The sequence below is a fragment of the Cupressus sempervirens genome, chromosome 4, assembly GCF_028749045.1.
Source record: "Cupressus sempervirens isolate cs-2001-9-10 chromosome 4, ASM2874904v1, whole genome shotgun sequence".
NCBI lineage: Eukaryota > Viridiplantae > Streptophyta > Pinopsida > Cupressales > Cupressaceae > Cupressus > Cupressus sempervirens.
This window is the reverse complement of record NC_143121.1, coordinates 141,011,165-141,035,697: the sequence shown is the minus strand read 5'-3', so window position 1 is coordinate 141,035,697 and position 24,533 is coordinate 141,011,165. Positions and strand designations below refer to the sequence as shown.

The 24,533-nt window shown below is 35.0% G+C and overlaps 1 protein-coding gene across 1 annotated transcript in view; it reads right to left on the bottom strand.

The window, feature by feature from the left end:
* Nucleotides 1-24,533, bottom strand: part of LOC149560342 (uncharacterized) — a 146,664-nt gene that overhangs the window by 91,078 nt on the left and 31,053 nt on the right. The window contains exon 2 of the mRNA XM_089824638.1: nt 23,751-23,846. Coding sequence (XP_089680764.1) covers nt 23,751-23,846 — 96 coding nt within the window. The remainder of the gene's footprint in view (nt 1-23,750; nt 23,847-24,533) is intronic.

The following is a 24,533-nucleotide window of genomic DNA, read 5'->3' as shown; positions in this document are numbered from 1 at the left end:
ACATCCTAGGAAAAGATTAGGTAGGATCTTGATAGAGCATTAAGGGAATTCATATCATTCTCCACTAATACCTCGTCACTAGAAGGAATCCCAAATGGAGGTAAAGCATCTATAATGTCATCTTCTTTCACTAAAATGTCTACATAAGGGGAGTGTGTTTTAGAAAAAGAGTTATCATCGTGTATGAATATGTCATCCATTAATAAATCACCCTCTTGTATCAAAGATTCTTCGTGTCGGGATAAGTCAATATCTTTATCCAAGGGATCATCCACAATGGTTTCATGAGGAAGAGAGTAATCAACATCCAAATCCAAAGGTTCATCCCAAATAGGAGGATTATCATCCCTATCAATAAAGCACATTGTAGGAATGCCATGAATCACTAAAGCTTGATCCCTAAAGGGGGAAGAAGGTAAATTATATTCTAAAGTAGGCTCATAGAAAAGACATATATTAGGAGAAGAATTACCATCAATCCTCAACTCATCTCCATAAAGAGAAATATGGAGAGTTAGATCAAGGACATCTTCTTGCTCTAATATATCCTTACAAGGTAATTCAAAAGAGGACAAAGCAACATCACACGCACCAAACAAAGTCTTTCTAGGTCTAACACCATGCAATGGTAATGTAAGAGGAGAATGTTGCGTAATCCCAGAAGAAGAATGTTTGGAAAACATTTGGAACAACTTGTGCAACATGATAACGAATCAAGAAATCTAACACACAAGATAATATGAAGGGAAATCTAACACCAAAAACACTATAGGGCATCTAATTCCACAACAGAAAAGAAGGTAAGTGTGTTGGGTTCACCAAAATGTATAGGGTAAAAATATGGTTGATGAATAGAGTTAAAAATAGTGCACATGAAATAGACCCTAAATCCATATTTACACATAGATATGAATTCTTATGATATGAGATGTAAATGGACCTAGATTAAATGTAATTTAAGAGTTTACCATTTCGGAGACGAAAATAGTCAACCCAGAAGCGGGAAAATAAATCTTTCTGAAACCCAACATCCGAAAATCATGGAACCTTGAAATTTGAACCTCGAGTCAAGGACGAGGTTAGGGTCGTAGGTCAGGGTCGAGGTTGACCTTGACCTAAAAAGTTGTCCTTGACCCAAAAGTCAAGAATCTTAGGATTTCAATCTAGAATGCCAAAAAAGTGCAAAAAGAATGTGGAAAAGGGGGTAGAACAGGGGAAAAGGCCAGAGCCAAGTCAAAGATCCATTCAAGGCATTTGACACGACCCCAAATCACCTACTCGTAGGGCTAAACACTCTTAACATGGAAGTGCTTCCATTTTAAGACGATACAAGTGTAAAGCGAATTGGGGGGAGCAGCTTCATAATTACAAAGAGCCCAAAGAAGATACTCTGGGTCTTCATGGAACTTCGAAAAACCTTGGCACCCTTGGACATCCTGAATCCTCTAAAAAACAAGCTTCAAGGATTGTTTGACTCCAAACATATGGTTTGGAGTAATGTTGCCAATAAAATCATATGGTGTGCTACTAAGAATGGATCTTGCTAAGTTAAGATTGGGTAAAAAATCTTGAAAATTATTTGGTTGATGATAACTGGCCAGCGGATCTATTATGGGGCAAAGAATGCCTACCGAAAGTTGGTTCCCTTGCATGGCTAGCTAACATAGGTCGTATCCTTACTGAAGAAAGGAGGAAATTAGGCTTTCATGTTCTATCTATGAGTGTCCTTTGTGAGGCTGATGACGAAATAGCTGATCACTTATTTGTCTCATGCACAGCAATAGAGGAATGCTAGTCTATGCCTCATAGATAGCTAAATTGGCAAGTCTCCAAACCATGTACTCTTCGAGCATTATTTCAAGCATGGTCTAAAACTCCAGAGAAATCTACCTTCTCTAGCATTTGGAGCCTAAGCCCCTCAATTCTCATTTGGGAATTTGGAAGGAGCAAAACAAAAGAATCTTTCAAAGCAAAGTAGAAGCTCTAGATAGATTACTACTCATAATCAATTTGGCCATCCAAGAAACTACTAGAGCAGCAGCCTCAAATTTATGTCTTCAATCCTCATGCTTTACAAGGACTGACCAACTTATTCAACAGGCCTGGCCAAGCATTAGGTTCAGGCCCATGAATGGGATCCCTAAGATTAATCTTTCCTCTCTTCCTATGGTACCAATCTGTTGAAAAAAACCAGAAAGGGGATGGTGTAAGTTTGATTTCGATGGAGCATCCAAAGGCAATCCAAGACCATCAGGGGTTGGCTTTATCCTCAGAATGATAATGGTGACATCGTAGCTCTAGGAGGGAAAGGCTTCTCAACGGGATAAATAATGTGGCAGAAGCACCAGCAACATTGTTAGCAATTAAAACCTCCAAAAAGCTAAGAGTAACCAAACTTCATGTAGAAGGGAACTCATTAATTATTATTAATGCAATTATAAAAGGTACCCTGGACGCTTGCATCTCCAAAATTACATTACAAATATTATTCAAGAATTGGCCACCCTAAAAGACTTCAAACTCTCCCTCATAAAACGGGATGGAAACATGGAAGCAAACCAAATATCAAATTGAGCATTAAACCTTAACATGCACGAAGTAGTCATTAATGATTTCCAAGATGTGCATCGGTAGGAAGTAATCCAATCTACTCCTTGAAACGTTTAATAACAGAGGAACACGGTACTTTTAGCATTAGTAATTTAGTTAGCAAAGTATTTTGTAGAGTGTGTCGCATGCATGAGGATTAAATTGAGGAAACTTGTATTTATGGCACTGTAACCTGCAGCTTTTTATTCCCTTTCTATGTTAACACAAGAATAGTAACGCCTGTTGCAGTAGCATTTCTTTCTTCTAAGCAAACTAGGCCTTTTTTGCAAGCAACAACAATGGAATCATTCTTTACACTTGAATGCACTAAGGAGCAAAATCCATTCTTGGGTTTAGCAAGGAAAGCTAGGATGGATAATTTGTTTGAAATTGAGCATCCCAATTCATAGAGGTTGTTGAGCTACTATTAGAAGAGATGTTCTTCCTAGTCTAGAACCGACACTGCACAAACATGAACATGAACTCCATGATAATGGCCTAGGCTTTACAACATGGAGAATCCGAAGACATTGTGTGTTTTATTATGCATCAACTGGTTCCAGAAGATTCCATGTAGGGCTTTGAAGAAATTTTATTTATTTTAGTGCCAAGCTAGGGAATAAACCTTGGAGAAAGGGGGACTGGAATGGACAAAATTCCAGGTGCAAAACTCACTCCCTTTGTGTAGCTGTAGAAAACCAACAACACTAGTGGTTCAAACATGTTAGAAGAGGTTGGGAAGCCCTAAAGTTGTTGGAAGTGATCAACCTTTATGACAATAACATTGAGAAAATGAAAACAAGTGTGGGTTGGTTGCAAGCTGATGAGAACTTGTAAGAAAGGCTGAGCGTACAGGCAACTACTCCTCAAGGGTTTCAAGATGTAAATCTAGACTCGAATGCAATGATTCTAGAGAGAATTGAGGGGACTGTGCCTCAAGTCTTAAAATGAAGCCTTTGGCTTCTGGTCAGCCCTTAAGTGTGTAATTGTTCTAAGCATGGATGGGTGGTTTTGTTTACTCTATTATTTTGTACATTTTGCGGAATGTGTGTCTTGGTGTTTTGGGTGGCAACTACATATTCCTTTTTTGTAGAAAAAATAGTTAACGAATGTGTAGGATGGATGAAAGACTTTTGGTCTTGTTTGTTTCAGTTACTAAGTAATGATAGCTTAGACAAAGTGAGATTTGTCTTGGACAATTTTAAATTACCACTCTGGTAATGGATGGTTTTAGCATCAAGGTTTCGTATCACACTCTGTGATCCATCATCAAGAAGAGAGAGTGCAAGAATAGTAATGAAAAAACACAAACTTCTATTATTATTCTTGCATTCTCTCTTCCTAATGATGGATCATTGATGCTAGAAACACACACAATTGAATCCATAAATAAATTGATATTTACTAATTGATTGTGGAAATTTGATAATGTTAATGGATGGTTTTACTGAATGCATAGTGGGGTTTCTTCTCCTTCCACCTTTTTCCTTCCGGTTCGTGATATTGTCAATTTTGGCATGTAGGGATGATTAAAGTTTGATGGATGGGTGGAGGGATTGAGGATACTACTAGAATCTGGTGGATGTTTTTGTTGCAAATGCTACACTTGGCCTAGGAATGTCAAAGTACGTATGTGATTGTACTTAGTTGGCTTGTCCTTCATGACAAAGTTTTAAATTTAGTACTCACTATGATAAAACTTTTTTAAGGATCTAGTGATGATTGTAATAGAAATATTGTGACAGATCCTCGTGAAGTTAATTTGAGGAAGATAAGTTGTAAACATTTTACTTTTGACTATTAATAAAATCCAAAAACCTATTACCGAGGAAAAAAAAATACTCAATGTATATTGATATACATACATGCATAGAATCATACATCATTATATAGATAATTATCATCCATGTTTAACTAACCGAAGCTATCATTATTAATAATTATTTTCGTACTTTATTAATTTGGGTTCATATTTATTGACTAAATGAATTAATTAAAGGTCATTTTATTATATTATTATTCAAATTCTGAGACCAATTCATTATTTAATTAAATTATTGCATTAATTTTTGGGGACATGACAAATCCTCGCCGCCCAATTATTGCTTGTCCTCAAACAATCTATGATTAAACCAATGTCATCAGCTCTAGGGTATAATGTCCCCTTATTCTGGTCCTTATTGTCTAATGTGCCATTAGCCCTTTACACCATGGTCTCATGGGCTAACCAGGACTTTACTAGGATCAGTATGAATTTTGGCCCAGGCATTTAAATATTCAAGCCAATCAGAGTTGATAAAGTGAGGGTTTCTATATAGTTACTATTTCTAGTAAGCTAGCAAGGTTCGTATTTCCGATTTTGTAGTATTTGGCATAGATGGAAAACTCGCAAAGTACTTGGCGAGTTTCAAACACTCGCCAAGCTTTCCAACTCGGCGAGTTTTTGACCACTTACCTCACCCAAAAAAAAACTCAGTTAGGATGCATTTAATCGCCGATTAATCGCCATTTACTCAGTGAGTAGTCGGCAAGTTTTTGGTTAAAACTCGCGCTTTGCCAGGCCCGCGGCCTATGACGGCTTAAAAGTGCAAAAAATCAATTTTTTCTCATTGTTTGTTGCATTTGTGTTGTCTAGAGCCTTGAGGTGTGGAGAGAAAAAGGTTTGAAGGCATTCTTAGCTGATTGCAAGTGATTCAAGGCGGATTTGAGTGGATTTGAGAGGATTCTAACTAGTTTTAAAAGAGAAATTTCTTTCCAGGTATGTTCATTTTATCATAGTTTGAAAACTTTTTATAGTTTTAACAAATGTTCTATTGTTTTTGTTGTTGTTTGTAAATGATTTCAAATCATTTAAAATCATTTCAACTCTATGCTTGAACTTTGAATCATTTGAAACCCTAGTTGTTCTAAACTTCTAACTTCTAACTTCTAACTTTGTTTATTCATTTTTCTATAAATTTATGTGTAGGGCAGCGGTCAAGCATTAAAAAAATGACAAACTTGCAAGAAGAGTGGCCACAAACACCATGCCCATCTGGATATATAGGCACTCGGCCTAAAAATGCAAGAGATAAGGCATGGCAGTATGCCTATGAAGCTCCAAATGATGTTGGGAAGGTGATATGCATTCCATGTGAGAGAATTATTTCTAGAGGCATAAACCGCCTCAAATAGCACCTTGCAGGCATAAAGAAACATGATTCAAATCCCTGTCTCAAGGTAAGTGAAGAAGAAAAAAGATTCATCGATGCCCTATTTGCAGCTGCTAAAGAGAAAAAATTGAATAGAGAGAGAGCAAAATTAGCTATGAGGGCAGCCATAGCTAAATCTCAAGGAGCTCCTTTTGATATGGAAGAAGAAGAAGCACTTGAGAACATACCAGAATCTCTTCGTGGCCCATGGATCCGCAAACAAAAAGTCTCTTTTACCGGTTCCACTTCTTCTATAGGTCCTAGTTCTTCATCACCATCCGCATCAAGGATAGGGAGTTATTTTGTGCCCAGGAACACACTTGGAGCACAGCCATCATTAGAGGGCACTGCATGGTTCAAGGAGGTGCATGAGCAAATTGATATTGCAGTAGCTAATTTTTGGTTTTTCAACAATATCTCAATGAATGCAGCTGATAGTCCCTGTTGGGTCAATATGGTGAATGCAATTTCAATATCCAGCAAAGGGTACAAGCCGCGTAATCACAAGGATGAGTGGAAGGTTAGTATTTTACTATTTAGTAATTGTAAATAATTGTAATTCACTTCAGTTCATTGTTATATTTTAAATCTTAATTGTTATAACTTATTTGCTATTTTTTATTAACATTTTATTACACCTAAATTTTGTAGGTTGCTTGACAATGCGGTTGGTAGGGCAAGAGTATTGATAGAAGACCAAAAGAAAGAGTGGAAGAAGTATGTCTGCACCATTTTATCTGATGGGTGGACAGATGGAAGAAGTAGAACCATTATTAATTTCTTGGTTGCTTGCAAAGATGATGTGGTGTTTTGGAAATCTGTTGATGCCTCCAACAAAGTGAAAAATGCACACACATTGGCTTTAATGTTGGAGAATGTTGTCATGGAGGTAGGAGTAGAGAATGTGGTGCAAATAATCACATATAATGCAGCAACATCTGTGGCAGCAGGTAAATTTAATTTTTTATGTTCGAATCAATATGAATCATGAACGTAATACTATGGCATTATTCAATTTAGATTTGATTTAAATACTAAATATGAAAAGTTTGTAACTAATTATTGATTTTTTGCTAATCTTTTAGGTAGAATCCTCCAAGAGAAGCATCCCACACTTTTTTGGTCACCTTGTGCAGCACATGTCCTTGACCTTCTTTTGGAGAACATAGGAAAACTTGATTTGGTGAGTCCAATTGTGGAAAATGCTAAGCGAGTCACCAAATATATCTATAATCACCCATGGGTTCTCAGTTTGATGAGAAAGACCACTAAAGGAAAAGATTTGATGAGACCTACTATGACAAGGTTTGCAACGGTCTTCTTGACGTTACAAAGTATTCTTGACCATATATTGGCTCTGAAACAAATGCTTGTGTGTGCTGATTGGGTTGCTTCATCTTACTCAAAGAAGCCCGAAGGAGAGGCTGTGGCATAGATAGTCTTTGATGATAGTTTTTTTGCAAAGGCTAAGAAGATTGTGCAGGTAACTTCAAGAATCAAAACATTATATTTTTAGTTTATTCAAGTTTCATTATTAATTCATAACTTATTATGTTATTAACTAATTTGTATTTTTCAAATTTCAAATGTAGATGTCTCTGCCCCTGGTTCTAGTCTTGTGCATATGTGATGGGCAGCAATCCCCAATGGGAGGTCTTTATGAGGCCATGGATAGGGCCAAAAAGGCTGTTAGAAGTTACTATCATGGGGACAGTCTCAAATTTGACCCCATTTGGGAAATAATTGATAGGAGGTGGAATAATATGCTCCACCAACCCATTCATGCAGCAGGCTACTTCCTCAACCCCAAATTCAGATACTATGATTGTCCTTGAAGTTGGGATTTTACTAAGACTCTATTTCACTTTACTTTTTAAGGTTGTGTAGTAAAACTTGATATCATTTTCTATTTGTTTTAGGGCTGATGATTCCTACTCAGATCCTAATAGAGAGGTCATGGAAGGTCTCTCTAAATGCATTGAGAGAATGATATCCAATGAAGCGGAAAGAGACCTTATTGTGACTGAACAACAAGTCTATGTGGAATTGAGAAGTAATTTGTTCTCTTCTATGCTTGCAAAGAGAGCAAGATCTACTCAAGCACTAGGTAAAGCGTCAAACTTTAAAACTTTTGCTAATTGATAAGTTGTGTTTCTGGTTATCTTTTTTTATTGCTTTATAACTTTTTATATTTTGTTTTGCAGATTCTTGGTGGGCAATTTGGGGTGGCAATACGCCCAATTTAAAGAAATTTGCTCTAAAAGTCCTATCCCAACCTTGTAGCTCATCCCATTGTGAGCACAATTAGAGTTTATTTGAGTCCATCCACACAAAGAAAAGAAATAGAATGACTCAAAAAGGGCTTAATGACCTTGTTTATGTGCACTATAATCTTAAGTTGCACATAAAAAAAGCACAGAGTTCAGAACTACCCGGTCCACTTGATCTAGATGAGATAGATCCTTATTCTGATTGGACAGCACAGGAGCCAGGTCCATTGTTTACACCAGATGAGATCGCTGATTTGGAGAGGCAGGCCATGGAGGGGGATGCTGGAACTGATTTTCATTCCACAATGGATGACATTGAGGATGGGGATGAGGACGAGGACGATGATGATTCAGGCTCAGAGGATGAGGCATTACCAATGCCACATATAGGCGGAGATGCATCCTCTTCAAGGATGCCGAGCCAGTTAGTAGGGATGTCGAGCGAGGAGGCAGAACCACGGAGTTCACAATCACGCAGCTCATTCCCTATCCCAGTGCAAGGCACTTCTTCAAGGACTAGACCCCCTCGCTTTCCTGCTAGTGCAACTGGAAAGAAGAAGATGTGATTGTATTGAATCTTGATGTATTTAGATTTTTAGTATTTACTTCTAGTTTGACAGATTGAATCTATTTACTATTTTGTTTCCTGCCATGAGCATTCCGCATGAGAATGCAATTTTGTATGCACTATGCATTTATATATATCTAAACTCTACTTGTTTCTTTTGTATTCTCTTTAATTAACTTATTAGATGCATCTTCTCATTAGATTATACAAAATAAATCTATTTTTAATTAAATTTCAGCGGTTTTTTTAGGTTCCCAAGTTTTCCCGAGTTTGTTTTAAAATCACCGAGTTTTTGGCGAGTTTTTGCCTTTGGTGAGTTTTCCATCTATGCTAGCTGCATAGAAATGATATCTAAAGGAAGGCATTCAATAGAGATGTATGCCATGTATGGTTGTTGGGAGAGTTAACGAACCGAGACTGAGCAAACGAATTTTTCTTCTAGTTGGGAGGGCCATCATTTTCAATATCAACATGTTGGAGCTAAGACTACCAAGAATTGTAACGTCTTCTAGACTTGTGGAGTTCAAAAAAAATTGGTAAAGCTAAAAATGAATTTGGAAATACTGTAAGGAGCAAAAATTAGGAACGACATCTTTGGTGAGCAACACGAATTCACTAATACCAAAAAGAATCGAGGTCTTACATCCCAAAATTTTCACCTAATTAAAAATAAATTATAGCCATTGAGATGATTAATTAAAAACTATTGTTTTCCTTGATCGTGTGAAAGGGTAGTTATATTTAACTGTTGTTTCATATGAACTTGGTTATTAACAATTATTATGTATAATTGTTTCTTGATGATGGTAGTTAGCCGTTACTTGTCATATGTTTGATGATGGTAGTTAGCAATTGATTGTTTACTAGATGATGGTAGTTAACTATTTTTTTTACAACTATCTGTATCATATGTTGGTATTGATTTATTATGGGAGAACTTATTATTGTGAAAATGTTGAACAAGTGGTTGTAGGAGCAGACGAAGGGGAGAAAGCATTGCTAAACAAGATCTACGAAATGGGACACTACTTTAGTCCATTGATTCGATCGACAGGTATGGCCTCTAACTACCTTGGTAAGGACCTAGCAACTGCATAATAGGGTACATACGTTGGACATGCATGAGCTACTTGGACAACATATAAAACATTTATATATTTAAACATAATCAAAATTCCTACCTTTGTTGATCCATTTTGGCATCCTCACAATTTGCATTATACGTGTATATATGCACATATGTATAAAAGGTATGATGTCACCATGATATTAAAATATCCAAGCTCGTCTCTATTAACATACGTATAAATATATACATGCATATATATACATCAAGAGGATATGAAGTTAAAATAAATTCTCCGAATTATGCACGTATATAGATGTGCATATCCTAATAGGTGTGACCTTGGACATAATAATAGTATGATGACATCATTTTTAAAACAATATATATATAATTATAGAATTCTTCTTTTTAAGGAGCTCTTCGATTTTGTTTTTAATTTATAAGTCTCTATGAGAGACGATGAGTACACTTGGTGCTATTCTTTTTCTTATTTTGAATCAGTGAACCAAGAAGCCGACAATCTTGTTTTAACTGTCATCTTGAGTTATGGCTTCAGCTTAAGCTTTCTCTCTTGCCTAGACATATATTTGACTACACTCTTCTTCTTTTCAGCTTTATCTTCCATACGGCTCCCTCTTTCTTTCCGTGTTTATTCTTTTCATTCAGCTCCTAATATTGGATGTGAAACTAAGCCTTGTTGTTGAAACAGGAACTCTATATCAAACATTCGCCTTGGCTACTTAGAATCATTGAGAGTCGACCAATCAAGACTACCCAAATTCATACCATCATTGATTAGGTTACGTAGATACCTCTATTTCTTATCTTTTATATATATATATAACTCTATGCAAGTTTGGTTTAAGTATACCAATGTTATTACTCAAGGCATGTCTATGATACAAAAAGATGAATAATGTTTAGTTCAGTACGACCAAGCTTTATCGTTTATATTGAACTATTTCAAATCAAAAACAGATCGGATATGCAATGTGTGTATTCTTATTTTTTATTAGCTTGTCCTTTACTTCTAATAATACAAACCTCTGATTTTACAAGAGTGAGGTCTTTGAGTCACAAGGACAGCTTAATGCCAGAAATAAATTATCATCTTTGCATCAGCTAAGTGTCAGCAATGAACTGTTAATGGAAGGATTCCATTAATGATCAAATACCAAAGACTCACCCTGGTTGGATGGCCAATGAAAGAGGGTGAAGAGATAAAAGGAATTCCTGCAAAAACAAAATACAGAAATCAAAATTATCATGATAACTTATTTACTTAAACTTAAAGAACTTTCCAGCAAGCTCATGTATGTCCAATTTACTTACCCTGTTGTCAAGTTGAGCAGTGGTGATCGGGTATCATAAACCCACCTAAAATCTTGGCCAAGGTCGTTAAAAGCATGCTTGCCTTCTAAAAATCACATGATGTCGGTGATGCCAGATAATCAAGCATGACTGCCTATTACTGAGCGGACATTCTAAACATCGGTAATTCTCAAATGGCTAGATTGATAGTGCCCCAAGCCTAGCCCCGTGGTAGGGAGGTCCTTTCTTGTTAAAAGATTGTGTGGGGATTGATAAGGTCTGTGGTTGGGAGGTTCAACCTAAGCTAATGCTTCTTCTCTTATCCAAAAGTCGAGGCTTGCACAACAATTATGAGATCCCTTGGTTAGATCACGTATGTTCCCCTTCAATTCCTTTCTATGCATTACTTTCTCTTGTAATTTTTAAATATCATATAATTGATGGTAATGATTTAAGTTCTTTTGTAATTACTCTAGAAAACAGTTATTTTAGATTGGTTGTTATTTTAATTAATTTCACATGAAATGGAATAAAGATGTTAAATATAGTGGATTTATGATAGATAAACAATTACAAAGAATGCTTGCAGATAAGTTTCTAATTTGAATTATGCAGAATTTAAATACTTATCTCTGACTGTGACTTCAGCAATATATATGATTGACTTCCTCCTTCAGCAGTAGTTGAATCACTGGATTGCTTGTAACAAATGAATTGATGAGAATAACTGTAAATAATGTTTTGAATATGCTAATGCTTATTGCATTCAAGGAATTGATGCTTTCCTTGCGACAGAGCATAGAGATATATATATAAAGTGTACAAACATGACTCCGAAGAGTCATGTCTCTACGTGGCTCAAGAGCCATGTAGCCACGCAGGGACATGCCTCTTCGGAGACATGTTACTTTGTTTAACTGCCAACTTAACTAAATTATGTTAAGGCCCGATAATACATCAAGGCTCGATAATGGTTTGAAAGAAACAAACACGATATGTATAAAGCCTGTATGAACCCCGATACAAGGCATGAAGTCTGCCGGCAATATGAAGCCTGACCACTATGGAGTCGGTTAACAATATGATCTTATCTCTGCCAATAATCTTATGAGGCATGACAGGGATGTAGGCATACGTATATGTATGCATATATTAATATATATACATATACGTATGTTTATATCTCTGTCATTCACAAAGAACAGTAGTAACTCCAGTTATCAAGAAATTTATGTTTTGCTTCTTCTAATGCTAAACATTAAAACTCCCTCTTTAGCTAGGGAGAAGTAAAACATTAATTAAATCAGAATCATCATATAAGCAACACAATATGAATAGTAAATGATCTCTACTTGCACTTAAGCAATTTCTAGAGATAGCTCATATAATCTCTACTTGCACTTAAGCAGTGTCTAGAGAAGTACACATAATCTCTACTTACACTTGAGCAATGTCTAGAGAAGCTCAAATAATCTCTACTTGCACTTAAGCAATGTCTAGAGAAGCCCAAATAAATTTATTATTTACAAGATTGCCACCTTGTAAATAATTTTCTACGAATGAATATGTCTATGAAAGATTGTCAACTTTCATTACATATCAAATACTATTAAGTCACCAATGGAGGCATAAACTCAAATGAAATAAATCTTTTATTTCAAAAATTTGTCATTACAATTAATCATACCAAGTCTTTCTCTGAAGTATTTCAATTTCACTTAGCAAGAGGCTTGGTAAGGATGTCAGCTGTCTGATCATTTGTACATATGTATTCCAATTGAATGACTCCTCGATTAACCATATCTCTGATGTAATGAAATGGGATTTCAATATGTTTGGAGTGATTGTGAAACACTAGATTAGAAGAAAGCTTAATACAACTTTGATTATCACAATAAATCACAGTGGGCTTCAACGGTCTTTTGAAGAGATCTGAAAACAACTTTCGTAGCCATACTGCTTCTCAAGCACCCAAGGAAGATGCAATGTACTCAGCTTCGATGGAACTCAATGCTACTGAAGTTTGTTTTCGACTAGACTAGGAAATCATACCAGATCCAAGACTGAAACAATATCCTGAAGTACTCTTTCGCTCAATGGAACTTCCAGCGCAATCAGAATCTGAATATCCAAGTAGTGCAAGGTTGACTTTGTCATATTTGATTCTCATTCCAATAGTACCCTTCAAATATCTCAATATGTATTTAGCAGCATGTAAATGTATCTTTTTAGGAGCACACATGAACTGACTCAAGGTGTGAGTTGCATAGCATATGTCCAGACGAGTATTGACCAAATACATCAGGGAACCAATAATTTGTCTATAGTAAGTCGGATCTGCAGCCTTGGATTTGTTCATATCATCTTTTAGTTTGTGTAGATTTATTTCCATAGGTGTAGCAGTTGGTTTACATTCCATCATTCCAAACTTGGTTAAGATATCAATTGCATATTTTTCCTGGTTCAATATAATACAATTGTCTTGCTGCTAGATTTCTAATCCCAGAAAGTAGTGAAGTAACCCTAAGTCCTTCATTTCAAATTCTACAGTAAGTTCTTGCTTACACTTCTTTATGAGATGTTCCTCACCTGTAATTAGCAAATCATCAACATATAATACAAGAATAACCATATCATCACCTTCAGTTTTTAAGTATAGATTAGGGTCAGCTTCATTTTGGCATATACCAATTTCAGTAGGTGATTATTTATTCTTTCATACCAGGCTCTGGGAGCCTGTTTGAGACCATAAAGTGCTTTCTTTAATTTACAAACATGAGTCTTGCAATCATAGGTATTGAACCCTTTTGGTTGTTCAATGTAAACTTCTTCTTCAATCTTACCATTGAGAAATGTTGTTTTGACATCCATCTGATGCACTTTCCACCCTTTGGATGTTGCAATAGCTAGGATTGTTCTGACTGAAGTGTACCTGGCAACAGGGGCAAGGGTTTCTTCATAATCAATACCTTCTTTCTGAGAGAAACCTCGGGCTACAAATCTTGCCTTGTATTTTTTGCATCTGCAACATGTTTAATTTTGAACAACCATTTGGAAGAAACAACTGATTTGTTCTTAGGTCTTGGTACAACATCCCATACATCATTTTTCAATATAGAGTTATATTCCTCAATCATAGCTTCCTTCCAAGATTGATGTGAAAATGCTTCTTCAACATTAGTAGGTTCAGATTTTATGAGTTCAGATAGTAATGCAACATGACAAGATTGATTTCTAGTCCTTCTGCTTTCCTAAATTACTTCATCTGGTTCAACTTGATTTTCTGCTAGCATTTTTCTAGCCCAAAGGGGTCTCTTCTTATTGATATTGTTGATGTTTTCAGGTTCTGTATGATTAGACATGGAAGAGAAGTCAAAATTATCCTCCCTCTCAATTTCTGTAGGTTGATCTTCTTCTAAAATGGATTCATCACTATTACTAGAAATTTTAAAGGCTATGTCTTATTCAAATATTACATCTCTGCTAATTTCAATTGTCCTTTGCCCAGGAATGTAGATCCTGTATCCTTTTGTAGTTTCACTATATCCAATGAATATTCCCTTTTTCTCGGAAGGTTCCAATTTGGTTGTTTTCTCTTTTGATATGTGAATATAGACTGGACATCCGAATATTCTCAAGTGGCTTAAGTCTGGCTTAGTACCAGTAAATACTTCTTCTAGAGTGGTATTTTCTAATATGGAGTGAGGGCATCGATTTTGAATGTAGACAACAGTATTGGATGCTTCAGCCCAAAAGGAGTAGTGAAGATTTTGATCATGTCACATGGCTCTGGCTGATTCAACAATAGATCTATTTTTCCTTTCAGCTATTCCATTCTGTTGAGGATTATAAGGTACAGAAAACTCCCTCTTAATCCCAACAGAAATATAGAAGTTCTTAAAGATATCAGAAGTGTACTCACCTCCATTGTCAGACCTTAGGGTTTTGATCTTTTGACCTGACTGATTTTCAACTAAGGCTTTAAACTCTTTAAACTTGGATAAGACCTCAAATGACTCCTTTTGTTTTAAAAAATAGATCCAAGTTCTCCTAGAGTAATCATCAATGAAAATTATATAGAAAAGACATCCATTAAAAGAGGGGACTGACATAGGACCACAAAGATCTGTATGAATCAAATCAAGAATGGATTTAGATTTATGATCACTTTTGGGAAAGGAATGTTTAGTATTTTTACCTAAAGCACACCCTTTACAAATACTTGAATTATCTGCTTTCAGATTAGGTAGACCTTTTACAACTTTACCTATAGATGATATGGTTCGAAAGTTAAGATGACCTAGTCTTCTATGCCAAATTTCAGAGGAATTTGACTTATCATTACTAAGGGTTAAGTTTAAGTTAGGATTTTGATTATTACAAAGTTTATAAAGACTTCCATCTTTGACTCCAATGGAGATGGCTTTCTTAATAGATGAGTTCTTGGTCCAAGATAGAACTCTATCTTCTTGAAATGCAATTTTGTACCCTTGATCAGCAAGTCCGGAGATGGAGACAAGATTTCTTTTGATCCCTAGTACATAAAGGACATTCTTGAGTTGAAGTGTGATTCCAGAATTCAGTTGGATAGAATAAGAAACAATTCCTTTAATAGGGTGAGAGGAATTATCTCCAATAGTTACTTCTTCTGACTCGTGTTTTGAAAAGGTTTCAAACTTATCCTTAAATCCTATGATATGACGAGAAGCTCCACTATCTATGATCCAGGTATTGTGATTAGTGCTTAATTCACTTGAGAGAGCTACGAGGAATGCATAATTTTCTTTATCCATTTTCTCATAAGTTTCTTCTTTAACTTCTGCTAAAGCTACTTGAATTTTTTGCTTTTTTGGACATACATAATAGGAGTGACCAAGTTTATCACATTTAAAACATCTGACTTTGGATTAGTCATGTTTGTGAGTTTTGTGATTTTTGTTGAAATCCTTCTTGTTACTCTTAAACTTTCTTTTCTTATTTGATTTGGTATATAATGCTTGGATGTCTCCTTCTTGATTTGAACTTAGACCTCTGGAAGCTAGTCTAAACTCCTCTTGAGTGCATTCATTCTTTAGTTGATCAAATTTTGGAAGTTCCGGTCGAGAACTTAAACCTCATATGAAGGTTTCCCATGACAGTGGAAGACCTCTAAGAGCAATCATGCTTAGTTCCTTATCATCCACTTGGCTTTGCATAGTTGCAAGTTGATCTTTTAATTCAGTGATTCTTAGGAAGTAAGAGGTTATAAATTCTCCACTTTTCATCTTTATGTAAAGTAGATCTTGTTTTAAAGTTAATAATCTACTTGTATTATTAATTTCAAATGTATTTTGAATGGTGGAGAACATTTCAAATGCAGTTTTAAGATTGGCTATAGATGGAATATATGATCCTTTACTGAATCTATGATAATTTTCATCGCTTTATTATTATGCCTTTTCCATGTTACTTTCTCGGATTCATTTTCAGGCATGAGTAAATTTGATTCAATGTAATTTTCTAATTCCATCTCTCTTAGTACTATTAATAATCTGATTTTCCAAGATAAGAAGTTTGATGCTCCATCTAGCCTATCTTCTATTCTTACGTGATTCACCATTTTAATGCTTGATTTAAAACTTTCTTCCTTTTAACTTTTGAAATCAGTTTAGACTGGATATTTTGTAAAAGTTTTTTTATCAGTACAACTCTGATACCATGTTATGTATAGTGGATTTCTGATAGATAAACAATTACAAAAGAATGCTTGCAGATAAGTTTCTAATTTGAATTATGCAGAATTTAAATACTTATCTCTGACTGTGACTTCAGCAATATATATGATTGACTTCCTCCTTCAGCAGTAGTTGAATCACTGGATTGCTTGTAACAAATGAATTGATGTGAATAACTGCAAATAATGTTTTGAATATGCTCATGCTTATTGTAGGTACTCAAATGCCAAGGAATTGATGCTTTCCCTACGGCAGAGCATAGAGATATATATATATATATATATATATATATATATAAAATGTACAGACATGACTCTGAAGAGTCATGTCTCTACGTGGCTCAAGAGCCACGTAGGGACATGCCTCTTTGGAGGCATGTTAGTTTGTTTAACTGCCAACTTAACTAAATTATGTTAAGGCCCAATAATATATCAGGGCTCAATAATGGTTCGAAACAAACAAACACGATATATATAAAACCTATATGAACCCCGATACAAAGCATGAAGTCTGCCGGCAATATGAAGCCAGACCACTATGGAGTCGGTTAACAATATGATCTTATCTCTGTCGATAATCTTATGAGGCATGACAGGGATTTAGGCATACGTATATGTATGCATATATTAATATGTATACAAATATGTATGTTTGTATCTTTGTCATTCACAGAGAACAGTAGTAACTCCAGTTATCAAGAAATTTATGTTTTGCTTCTTCTGACGCTAAACATTAACAAATGTTCAATTCGGTACTTTGGTTTCAAATATTGCTTTCATATCTGCTTTATTTCAGAATATAGCTCTTCTTTTCTAGACTAGAAAATTCGTTTGTTACACGGGACTACCATGTCGCAAGCATCCATGGAGACTACACAAGGGCACATGCACAAACAATGGCACATATACAACATACATGTGATAAAGGAAATGCTAGCATGTAGTAGAACTGAATCAACAATGAGAAATACAACTACCTTCATGGATGCGACTGAATTTAGTATGCAATCAACTATGATATTTAATAGCCTTGACCCAAAGAAACCATAGAAGTTGAAAACTCATGAATGGGAATGTTTGTGATATGTCTTGATGAAGAATAGAAGAACTAGAATAAATGTAAGATGTCCTCCATGGAAGCCAAATTCTACTACCAACTTGAAGGAAGAATTACAACAAGAGTCCAAATTGCTTGCCAAGGAACTTCGCTCCTCTACCTACCGAACTCCTATTATTATGGACAATTGATTGTGGAGTTAGGCTTCTAAGTTATTGTTTACTATATAGCAATTTAGTTATAATAGTATGTCTATTGTTTACATTTCTATATTTTATGTCATTTCATGTATGAAATGAATTTTTGCTATATGACTGTCATATTTTTACAATGGAAGTATATGATTTTTGTTAACTTGCTATGTATTGAGTTTCAAATGTATACGGTGAATGGTTTATCGATGTTATGATATGTGTATTTGAAATTTGTCTCTATATATAAATATTTCCTTATTTTCTAATAGTCGTCCCCTGCCATCCCCTATAAATTGGCCCTAAATTGTGCCCTAAATTGTACCCATACTGGAAACACGTCCTCGTCCCAAAACTTCGTACAACATTGGAAAAAATAAAAAGAAATTAGTGCATTTACAGAATATAATAGTCATAATTACAAAATTACAAAGAACCTCCATTATTTATGTTGATGTTTTGGTAGCTTTAGTAGGATAAACCTATGAGAACAAAGAGAAATTAATATAATTACAATGATATATATATATATATAAGTTTGCCACTATATTAATTATATTGATGAATAGACATGTCCCATGAAGGGACATGTCTCTTCTCTTGGTTTATTCCTCATACAAATACAAGAGGGCACTGCCATTTGGAAAGCACATACTAGACATTATGGCAGTGTTATTACATCTGTAGCGATCCACGAACATTCAACATGGTATCAGAGCCAAGTTATCTAAGAAAGATTTGATCTAATTATTATTGATGATTCTGATAAATGATTGACCTGCAATGTATGGATAGATTATAGGAAGAATTTCAAACATGCGATGATACAATTGACAGAGATGAATCATATATATAACCTCATGCCCTACTCATATCGAATCAACATTGAATAGATTCATTTAACCATCATCTAGACAAATATGCAGAAATCATTTTCAATTTTCAGATCTGCACATGTTTTTTGATTTCACCAATATTAGTTTCTGAAAATTTTGTTTGTGCAAAATACTTAGTCTGGGAGGCCTTTGTATTTGTCAGCATCTTTCATATTTGCCATCCAAGTGTGGACACTCCTTGTAACATGGCCATTTCATGAACCAACACTTTCATTTACATTAGATCAAATCAATTCAAGCAGAGATAAGCAACATTGCAGCCAAAGTTGGATCAACATGCATCTCTAACTTGCAAATCCAATCTCCCTCAGCAATGAGTGAGGAGCCAACAAGGATCCGTGTTATACAATCTACAAACATTTTCCATCAGCGATCCATCCTTGGTCTCTGCGAACATGTTGCACACTCATCCTCCTACCATCTGAGTTCCATGTCCATGCCAGCACACCATTGGTGCACTCATTCTTCAAACCCAAGATCGAGCCAATCTGGGTCGAGATCCCACCCAATTTGGGTGTCTCTCTGTGACTTCCACGCAACTGGATCTATCAACATTTTTGTCTACCTTTTCTCTAACCACATTCATCAATTTTTTTTAAATATATATTGGGTTTGACTTGGAAAGGTATGGCCAAATTGGACATAAACAAGATAAGGGTGTCTGTCTCCCACCTACGTGGCAAAGACATCAACTGTGGAATCAGTAATGTTGGAAGAATTCAATAAACCAATTGTTCTTGAAGAGACACGATAATGAGAAGAGCTGGTTGTGAGAAAATTACACATCAGTTACAATTATTTTTAAACTAGTTAAATATTATTGATATCTTGAATCTAAGGGAGTCAATATATAAGAGGATCTTACTACAACGATATTTAAAAGAGATATAATGTTACCAACGTTGGAGGTAAGTATAAATTATTTCTTATGAATACAAGTGAAATTGGTCACTTTAGATTTTTATATGTGGCATTATTAAAAATAATAATAATATGTTGAAAAGAAACATCAACATGGAATATGGCATCTTCTATAAATATATATATATATAAGATGGACTGTATGCTTATATGTTCAAGCATAAATATTTATCTATATTATTGGAATGATCTTATATTGAGTATTACATAGGTCTCTCTCTTATTTATATTTTCAACATATATTATGAGAGCTATTTGCCATGATCTTTTCTTTTGAGAATGTTCTTGCACGAAAAAGAGGGAGTCTAACACTTCATATCAAAGGTAACATTGGATGAGGAGCTCAGAAGATTGATGTTCAAAGGGAGTTTGACACATCCATCTAAAGGAGCAGGTAGAGGATACGATTCAGTCAAACTTTGGTGATCTCCGTCATATTGATTCAAAAAGAGTAAACTATGTTGTGATGGATTCTCCAATGATCAATAGATTGTAGCAGTCAAGAGGATTATGATTCATTAATATACCTCGTGACTATGTGAATTTAACAGGCCTACCCCTTGTGTACATAATAAGGAAGTGACGACTTCCAAATGATGTCACTTATATTTTCAAAATTTATTGAAAGATGACGATCTTACAATAACTTAATTTTCTATTATGATGGATATCTTTCGATATCTATGCAAATTATGATAGATTATACTTTGCATGTTGGATGTTTATATGGTAAGCATTACGAGAATGTTTATGCACGTACCTTATAAACATTTTTTCAGTACATGGTGAATGTTATGCAAATTGATCTTCTAGAGGGCCATTACACAAAGTACTTGGTAAATATCATGCGACTTGATGTTCTAGGAGGCCATTACTCACAATACTTGGTGAATATCTTGCATCTCGAAATTTTGGAAGGCCATTACTCAAAGGATTTGGTGAATATCATGTATTCTGGAAGATCAATACTCATGATATCAGATGTGATATCAAATCTTATTGGGTAATTGGTGAATATCATGTATTCTGGAAAACCAATACTCATGATATCAAATGTGATATCAAACCTTATTGGGTAATTGGTGAATATCATGTATTCTGGAAGACCAAGACTTATGATATCAGATGTGATATCAAACCTTATTGAATAACTAGTGAATATCATGTATTTTGGGAGACCAATACTCATGATACCATATGTGCTATCAAACCTTTTGAGTACTTGGTGAATATCTTGTGTCAATATTTTGGAAGACCAATACTCATGATATCAAATGTGATATCGAAATGGTGAATATCTTTTGATCAAAGATATCTTTCAAAACTTGCCATACCTAATATTACTAGTGATGTTATAGATGTCCTGTGTTTATCATCCCTAGCTAGGAGGGAGTGTTGATGCTTTGGTGGCTTTAGTAGGATAAACCTGTGAGATGAAGGAGAAATTAATACAATTACACTGATTCATATATATATATAGATAGATAGATAAGTTTTCCACTATATTAATTATACTGATTAATAGACATGTCCCATGAGGGGACATGGCATGGGACATCTCTTCTCTTGGTTTATTCCTTATACAAATACAAGAGAACGCTGCCATTTGGAAAGCACATACCAAACATTATGGCAGTGCTATTGCAATTGCAGCGATCCATGAAAAATCAACAATTTACTACAATATCTAATAAATCACATACATGGAATAATAACAAAGATGGTAGTCCATAGTGCATTTATGATATAAGGCATTTATGATGCTTAAGTAAATGCAAATCGTCAAGAGTCGTTAGTTCTCTGAGATTCCATGTGAGAATCTTTATTGGCCTCAAAGGGAGAACTTTACTCCCTAGAATTTGGATAAAAAATCTCTAATGTTAAGCAAACCCTTCTCTGAGGCATCATTTTTCCTTCTCTGTTTAATGGATTTCCTTCCTCTGGATTTACGAAACTTCCCCAGCAGTTTGGTAGCAGACTAACTGATACGTCTAGGATCAACTTTGCCTAGTTTATCTTCCTCAGAACATTCTTCCTCGGGATAATATCAAAACCTGCACCATCAAGATCCATATTCCCAATGTTATTTATTCAGGATAAACAGTTGATCATTTGATGCTTCCCTCTAGAAGATCACCTGGATCTGTCATTGTTCATGATCCACATTGTTTATCTTTTCTTTAGCTTCCGGTCTACAATTCTTTGATATTACAATATTCTGATCCTTTTTACTGCCGTCATAGAATTAACTGGATCTTGCTCACTTGCTTGTTCCCTTAGTTTGTAACTATCTGTTTCGACTTCCTTATTAATTAGTGGAGGGGGATCCAAAACAGGTGGAGATTTGTCTTTGGTATTCAAGATTATCACATTGCTGTTATTACGTTAGGGATTGCATGTATTTGTTTCCAGATATAGTGGTTTTAGGTTTTAGATTGCATCATTATTCATTGTGCATCCTGCTGCCACATCTGCAACAATAGAAAACATCCTCCACAATTTCCACCAATTAGAGCCATTGACCGTTATCTAAAACAAATGCAATGTTTTTTGGAATTTTTGAAATCATTGCGATTTGCAATCTTGCATATAAGTATGAATCTCCTATCAAAAACCCAATATCCATGTCCACCAGCGAACGGCCATTTTATTCTGGGAATTTCTCTGATCAAATATTCAGATCTAATGGCAGTTGTATAAGTGGATACCAATAGGTTTAAGGCAATGCACAGAAAAGGTTCAAATTTGGGTGCCATTTTTGCACAGACAGCAGATAATTTTGCAATCACATCTTCAGAGGTGAAGACAGCAATGAAGAAACCCTTTACATAAATTTGACAATTAATTCGGTTTTTCATTCCTCCTTTCTCCAATTTTTTATTGAATTTCTGTCTAAGTTCGGCAATATGAATTGTCAAATTACCCCTGCTTCTCCCAGTAGTCCAATATCCGTGCAAGCTCCATCAGATAAGTCTATGGATTGTACCTGGGAATCTGTATGACAATTAACTGAATCCTGATTCTGCTGCAAAAGATCGGCCTTTGTTCATGTCTTCTCTGCTTTCCTGTGCTGCTGCCAGTTATTGCTCATCATTTTTTTTATTAGAGGGTGCACATATGTAGCAACTTATAAAAAAGAATTAACATCAAAAAGTTAAGATTGCAACCCTTGCTTATTAGTTATTTGTCAGATGTCTAGCCATATAATGGAAAGCTATCAATTGCTGCACTCTCTTGTTGCTCTCCTTCAAGATGCTATATTTCCTTACACAGTGCTCATGATAAAAACGTTGCTGAATGTACACAGGCATTTAAACTCAAGTTCTCATTTCGCTCACCAGAAAGCGTCGCATATGGTAATATGATAGGTAGATTGTTATGCGCTAAATACCATTAATATCATCAGCAGTAATATTACAGTTACCTTACTAGACAATAATTTGCATCATAGCACACTTCCTATGGAACATTTCATTGAGACCGTGTTATTAGTTTGCATGTGGGAAAAATCTTTTGCAGTCTTTGTTATCTATAAGGCATTATTAGTCATTCCAGGACATATCTTAGAGTTTCTGGATTTCACCATATGCTTATGTTGACAAATCTAATGAAACTTATACTTCCTCAGATTGGATCATTGTAAAAATCTCTTATGTTCTTTAATTGTGCTGGTTTATGTCTGGTATGAATTGTTATTTTTATCAAATCTATTTAACTTGTTTAGTTTCTAGTTGTTTAAATAGATTGGTTCGTTTAATTAATTAATGCATACAAACAGCCCAAAATGGTATCTGCATGTGCCTTACTAAACAAATTTTGAAACTTCCAAATAATCCCATTGCTATAAATTCAAACTCATCTATCATTCTATTTGTTATTAGCATCCGCTACCACCAAATTGTAACAGTGAAATTAGGGGCCCATCCTCTCTGCAACCTTGAGATTGCAATAACAAAGATGAAATTGATACTCACAATATCAATTTGTGCTTGCCGTGATTGATACTCCGCCTTCTCTGCTTCCAACTGAGCCTGCCGTGTGTCCTCCTGATACCTCATGATTTCAAAAACCTTCACAGACAAATTGCAACCTTGAATAAGTTCAACAATAGATTTCCTGAAACATGTGTCAATGAGTTTGACTCAAAAACTACACACATGAATCCTAATAGCAATATCACAAATAATTTCATACAAAAATTATATTTTATAAATGGCAGGAGAGACATTTTACACAAATTCCCATTCACTAAACGTGAAACCCACAGAATATTTGATGAGCTACTTTTTGCCAATTAGCATTTTATCAAAGCTCTCACAGAGATATTCATAGATTAGCAAGTTTCCCAATTACGTGTACCCTACTTTTTATATAAAATTAACAGAAAAATATTAAACTAATTAATAAGTTACTAATAATAATAAATTTTTCATGTTTCCTCAAATATATATATATATATATATATATATACACTACAACAGATAAGTGTAAGCCCAGTTACTTTTCTTTTGGAGTTGATTTTAACAATGACAGAACAAATAGCTGTCAGATTTTTTCATCAAAAATTCTATCACGGGGCATTTTAGAAACTTTGTTCAATTATCATAGACTATAAAACCTCGAGAATTTTAATTAACTTTTAAGTCCACCACACTTATTATCCTCCAAGGAAGTAATCTTCATACATCCAAATCATAAACCTAAACTTATAAGGAACATAATAATACAATTCAGCTGAATATAAGTGACTCATCAGC